Consider the following 6,000-nt stretch of genomic DNA (forward strand, 5'->3'; position numbering starts at 1 on the left):
TCCTTGCATTTTAGCAGGCCGTAGCCGTCGTCGTGGTGGTGGCCGTCGTGGCGTCCGAGCTGGAAGCCGTCGTGGCCGTCTCCGTCGAGTTCGACGAAGCGGTCGTGGCGTCGCTGGCGGTCGACGCAGCCGTCGAGGTCGCGGCCGACGCCGTCGTGGTCGTCGCAGTGGTCGAGGTCGAGGTCGTGTCGGCGCTGGTGCTGGCAGCGGTGGACGTCGTCGAGGTGGAGGTGGTGGAGGTCGTGCTGGTGCTGGCTGACGAGTCGCTCGACAGCGACGAGCAAATGCTCGAGAAGCCGTTCGCCAGCTCGTAGACGTTCACCTCCAGGCCGCTCGTGGGGACCTCCAGGGTGCAGTCGGGCGGCTTGAGCGCAATGATGGACTCGATGAGCGACTGGCAGTCGCTGGACGCGCACATCTTGACGTACTCGGCGTCCGTGGGCAGCGACGTGGAGTACAAGAGGCTGTAGCCAGAGTCGTCGACACAGCCCTGGAACGAGTCGAGCGTCAGCAGGCTGGCCAGCGTCGTGTAGGCGGAGGTCTGCTGCGAGGACGAGCAGGCGTCGGAGCTGGATGAGCTGGAGGCGGCGGCCGAGCCGATGATGGCGGTAACGGCGATGGCGAGGACGGTCTTGGCGTTCATGATGGTACTCGGGTGGGGTGGGTGGAGCTCGGCAATCCGCTCGGGTTGGTTCGTGTTGCTGGTGGAAAGCAAATTCTGGAATGGCGGGGAGGCTTGAAGGGCTAAGCTACAACAACTTGCGGTCAATAAGCCGATGTATACGCTATTAGGGGGCCTCGGGTTATTCCTGCTGCCAAGAGCTCTGTTCATCAAAGCTCGAAGCCCGGGTAGAGGTTTTGAGGGGCAGTTGCAGTCATTCGGTGACTACGGTGCTAGGGTGGAGCCTACTTTGATAGGACAAGCATGGTGTATCTTGGCAGTCGACGAGCAGAGGCCCGGAGATCCGTGAGACTCTCGCTTCATTACATCTCAACCAGTTTTCGCTTTGTACTCTTTCAACTTGCAAACGTTGCTAGCTAGTGATGCTGTCTTACAGTTAGATCACATACCAGTGACTTTCATGAAATTCAAACACGTACCCTACTGACTGTTCACAAAAGCTGGACTCTGCTGTAAGAAGATTTTAGGTAGATAGCAACACCGGGCTCGCGTAACTTGCCTGTAGGGTGCATAAAGCTACTCCGTAGGGATAATCAGGGGTCATTTATGTGCGCGTGATCCGTTGAGAGCGGCCAAGCAACGTTGAAGTGATCACACCTGCTGACACGGGTATCCTCGCGAGCCACGCCGCGAGCAACGGAGTCTGCCACCGAGCGCTGCAGCACCTATCTTAGCAGCACCAAGATGCAGCTGCTGTCTGGTGCTCGCTTCCATGTTGAAAACTCTACTCGTCACACATGCGATCATTCTCACAGACTCGCGATCTCAACTCGACTCCCATTCCAGAATTTGCTTTCCACCAGCAACACGAACCAACCCGGGCGGATTACCGAGCTCCACCCACCCCACCTGAGTACCATCATGAACGCCAAGACCGTCCTCGCCATCGCCGTTACCGCCATCATCGGCTCGGCCGCCGCCTCCAGCTCATCCAGCTCCGACGCCTGCTCGTCCTCGCAGCAGACCTCCGCCTACACGACGCTGGCCAGCCTGCTGACGCTCGACTCGTTCCAGGGCTGTGTCGACGACTCTGGCTACAGCCTCTTGTACTCCACGTCGCTGCCCACGGACGCCGAGTACGTCAAGATGTGCGCGTCCAGCGACTGCCAGTCGCTCATCGAGTCCACCATTGCGCTCAAGCCGCCCGACTGCACCCTGGAGGTCCCCACGAGCGGCCTGGAGGTGAACGTCTACGAGCTGGCGAACGGCTTCTCGAGCATTTGCTCGTCGCTGTCGAGCGACTCGTCAGCCAGCACCAGCACGACCTCCACCACCTCCACCTCGACGACGTCCACCGCTGCCAGCACCAGCGCCGACACGACCTCGACCTCGACCACTGCGACGACCACGACGGCGTCGGCCGCGACCTCGACGGCTGCGTCGACCGCCAGCGACGCCACGACCGCTTCGTCGAACTCGACGGAGACGGCCACGACGGCTTCCAGCTCGGACGCCACGACGGCCACCACCACGACGACGGCTACGGCCTGCTAAAATGCAAGGATTTTTTCCTGAGGGAAGCGGGCGATTGTTGACTTCCTACACACTGCAGCACTGTAGCTAGCTCACTTCTCTCTGTCCTAACGCACCAATGCATGTATAACCGAAAGTAGCCCTTCTCGCCCCCCTCCTTGTCCGCAGAGATTTGGCTCGCACTGCAGGTTAATATGCATTCACTACACGTATTCACCAGGCCTCGGAAAATACAGTATCATATTGAATTGCAAGAGTTCGGTCTCCATAATAATCATTTCAATAAATCATTCACCAATAATATGTATTTATTTCAATTACTTTTTATATTGAGAATCATGTTAAACTCGGTTTTGGTATGGTCAAACATTTTACTGATAATTGGGCTTCAATAATAACAATTTCAATACGACCAGCAACCAATAATACATATTTCCGTACAAAAATACAGTAATTGCAATGGAATAATTATTTTTTCCGAGGCCTGGTATTCACGAAAGCGACGTGAAGCTCTCCGAATCGCTGCCTTACAGACGTTCAATTCTTTCAAACAATTCTGCTGTACTACACGCACTAGAAAAAAACGTAGCACTAGTCCTGTTGTAGTAGTAGTACAAGCTAACTCGCACTACATAGTTTGCCGTTTTATCTTCGATAGGTTGCTGCGCTTCTGGTGATCAAACTTGCACATTGAAGTCGTAAAGACGAAACAAACGTAGGATACTCAAAAATGAAGGCATTTCATTAGCCGTATTCTTCGCAACGCTACAGGTGTCTAGAAGAATGAACTGACCCCAGCACCCTCTTAGCAGGCGGTGGCAGTCGACGTGATGGTGGTCGTCGTGGTCGTCGTCGAGTTGGAGGACGCAGCAGTCGTAGCCGTGGGGGCCGTCGTGGCGGTCGTGGTGCTGTCCGAGCTGGAGGCCGTCGACGTGGCAGCAGTCGTCGTGGTCGCGGCCGTCGTGGCTGTGGGGGCCGTCGTCGTCGATTCCGTGCTCGTGCTGGAGGCGGTGGACGTGGTCGAAGTGGTCGACGAGACAGAAGAGCACTCGGCCGAGAAGCCGTTCGCCAGCTCGTAGACGTTCACCTCCAGGCCGCTCGTAGGCACAGTCAGCGTGCAGTCGGGAGCGCTCAGCGCAATGATGGACTCGATGAGTGACTGGCAGTTGCTGGACGCACACATCTCGACGTACTCGGCGTCCGTGGGCAGCGACGTGGAGTACAGGAGGCTGTAGCCGGAGTCGTCGACACAGCCCTGGAACGAGTCGAGCGTCAGCAGGCTGGCCAGCGTCGTGTAGGCGGAGGTCTGCTGCGAGGACGAGCACGTGTCGGCGGCGACGGAGCCAACGAAGGCGGCGGCGGCAACGGTCTTGGCGTTCATGGTGCTGTTAGGTGGGTGTGGAGAGCAGAGCGAATTGCAGAGTGAGCTGAAGCAACGCGCTCGACATGGTTCGGAGCGAGGTCTTGCCGCAGCCGCCGGTGTCCGCCGACTGCGCTCTGTCCGAAGGAGAGTTGGTGCCCAGCAGCTCTTTGCTGCTCGATGACCAGCTCCATCGCGGTGTTCGGTCGAGCTGGAGCTGTAGAGCCCAGAGGAGAGCAGAAGGCTGGCCTTCGGCGAAAGGGATGCACGGTGGAGATAGGGCGAGAACAGTGAATCCTGAGATACCGAGGCAGTCGGCGGCTGGGCTGCTCCTAGCGCTGACGGTGGAGCTTAATGAAGCACTTGTTTAAGTGGGCCAGCCGCCATCGTCGCCGAGCCTCGCCCTGTACGAGTTGAGTTGGAAGCTGAGTTGCCAGCAGTCGCTTTCTCCATGCGACTACCGGCAGCGGCGCGGTGCTCGACTAGATAGCGTCCGCGGCGCTGGCGGCGGCATTCAACAAGTTGGTCAGCGCAGACGACGGGATCGATTGAGACGCGTAGATCAGATGCGTACGTGGCGGATACACTCGTCCCACTACAGTCACGCAGCAAGATACACCAAAGATACCAACTGCAGTGTCGACGACTGAAGTTTCGAGCAGACAAGTTGCACGGGGGATCCGGACAAGAGAGCGGCGCCGGCAAGTAATGCGCCAGGCGGCCTTGTCCCGCTTGGCGGATCATGAGTCATGTCACGGTATGTACTCAGACTCTGATCCTCTCTGCTGCAGCCGCACTTGCGAGTGCACCCAGTGCAGCTTTGCCGGCGTAAGTGATGCCCGCCCGCCCAGTGGTGAGCACTGCTCACTGAGCAGTAGAGTGGCCGCGGTGCCGAGCGTGCAACAGGCGGCGCTGACAAATGGCCAGAGGGATCTAGCTGTAGCTGTACGCTCCTAGGCTTTTTACCCCACTTAGCCTACCATACTCGCCACGCTTGTTGTCGTCCTCATTGCTTCGAGAATCCACCGCATCCATTACATGTACAGCGAACACAACAGGCATCAAGTGGTGGCGGTGTGCTGCGAGTTGAATGAAGCAATATCCACAACCATGTATAGTACTTCGACTGCCGCCGGTGCACTGCAATGTATTAAAACCAAAACATTTAATGGTGTTATGAAGCAGCTCTATACAATATATCATCGTGAATCCCCGCATGTACCACGCGGATCCGCAGCAGTGCTCTCTGTCAAGTTGACAGTATCAACGGTAACTCGGACTCAAGGGCCTCGAGTCGAGGCCAGCGGAGTTCTGCATAGACCAGTCGTGTCAGGGCGCTAGCTCGAACAGCAAAGGCAACGAGATCAACAAGAAGCGGTCCTGCTGCTTCTGCCATTCCCCAATTTGCTCCTCGCAAGTAACTCCAACCGCCTGAGACCATGAACACGTACTTCGCTCTCGCCGCCTTCGCCGCCGCTCTCGTCAGCTCTGTGAGCGCCGAGGCCTGCACGGGCACGCAGCAGCAGGCTGCGTACCTCGGCATGATCGGCCTGCTCACGGGCTCGTCGCTGAATGACTGCGCGAGCAAGTCGGGCTACAACATGCTGTACGCGACGGCGCTGCCCACGGACACGGAGATGGTTTCCATGTGCGGCGTTCAGGAGTGTCACGACCTGATCGTGGCGGTGCTCGCGACGAACCCTCCCGACTGCGACCTGACCATTCCCACCAGCAACGCCGTCATGAACGTGCACCAGCTCGCGACCAACTTCGAATCGGACTGTGACGCCTTGACGAACCCGACTTCCGCTCCGACTGATGCCCCTACGTCCGCTCCGACTGATGCCCCCACGGATGCCCCTACTTCGGCGCCCACGGATGTCCCCACCTCGGCCCCCACGGATGCCCCTACTGCTGCCCCCACTGATGCCCCCACCTCAGCCCCTACGACGGCTCCGACGACTGAGCCTGTGGTGCCTGGCGGAGCCTGCTAAAAGTTTGCTTTATCTTGCGGTTATCTGGCTGCGTTGGCAGTGAGAGCGGTTCGTCGTTCGTAGTGGCTCCGCAATGATACATCTTAATCCAGTTTTTTTAGTTTACACTTTTGCTGTTCGAAATTCACGGTCAACACTGAATCTCTACGTATCATGGATTTAGTACATGTATTCTAGCGGCAGCAGCATTTTAATGGCATTTCCAGAAAATATGACTAAAACCTTTTAAAAAAGGTTTTAGCCATATCTTCTGGAAATGCCCCTGTGCGCAAGCATGTTAGCAACTTCTCATTAGCCACTGGACGAGACGGCAATGCCAGGGCTCGCAGATCCAGCGCATCATGACAAGTTGTGCGTCGCGATCGCCTCCTCCATCCACAGCAGAACTAAGTCACAGACTCAGTTATGTCTCCAGACGAAGTTGCGGCAAAAATATTTCGCTGGTCGATTTCAGTGGTCGAACATGTACATGTGCAGACGATCCTCTCCGT

At 57.1% G+C, this 6,000-nt stretch overlaps 4 protein-coding genes across 4 annotated transcripts; 2 read left to right on the forward strand and 2 right to left on the reverse strand.

Moving 5' to 3' along the window:
- Positions 1-10: 10 nt before the first annotated feature.
- On the reverse strand, positions 11-643 carry PHYSODRAFT_517866 (hypothetical protein; the record flags this gene model as incomplete). Its single annotated transcript, XM_009533874.1, has 1 exon — positions 11-643. One exon carries the CDS (start codon positions 641-643, stop codon positions 11-13), a length of 633 nt encoding a protein of 210 aa, XP_009532169.1.
- Positions 644-1,543: 900 nt separating this feature from the next.
- SOJ3B (elicitin) lies at positions 1,544-2,176 on the forward strand (the record flags this gene model as incomplete). Its single annotated transcript, XM_009533875.1, has 1 exon — positions 1,544-2,176. The coding sequence occupies one exon, from the start codon at positions 1,544-1,546 to the stop codon at positions 2,174-2,176; it is 633 nt and encodes a 210-aa protein (XP_009532170.1).
- Positions 2,177-2,880: 704 nt separating this feature from the next.
- Positions 2,881-3,977, reverse strand: SOJ3A (elicitin). The gene has a single exon (XM_009533876.1). It carries the CDS (start codon positions 3,534-3,536, stop codon positions 2,961-2,963), a length of 576 nt encoding a protein of 191 aa, XP_009532171.1. The 5' UTR covers positions 3,537-3,977; the 3' UTR covers positions 2,881-2,960.
- A 959-nt stretch (positions 3,978-4,936) lies between these two features.
- Positions 4,937-5,615, forward strand: SOJ6A (elicitin). Its single transcript, XM_009533877.1, has one exon. It carries the CDS (start codon positions 4,955-4,957, stop codon positions 5,507-5,509), a length of 555 nt encoding a protein of 184 aa, XP_009532172.1. The 5' UTR covers positions 4,937-4,954; the 3' UTR covers positions 5,510-5,615.
- Positions 5,616-6,000: the final 385 nt, after the last annotated feature.

This window comes from Phytophthora sojae (assembly GCF_000149755.1).
Source record: "Phytophthora sojae unplaced genomic scaffold PHYSOscaffold_7, whole genome shotgun sequence".
NCBI classification, from domain to species: domain Eukaryota; phylum Oomycota; class Peronosporomycetes; order Peronosporales; family Peronosporaceae; genus Phytophthora; species Phytophthora sojae.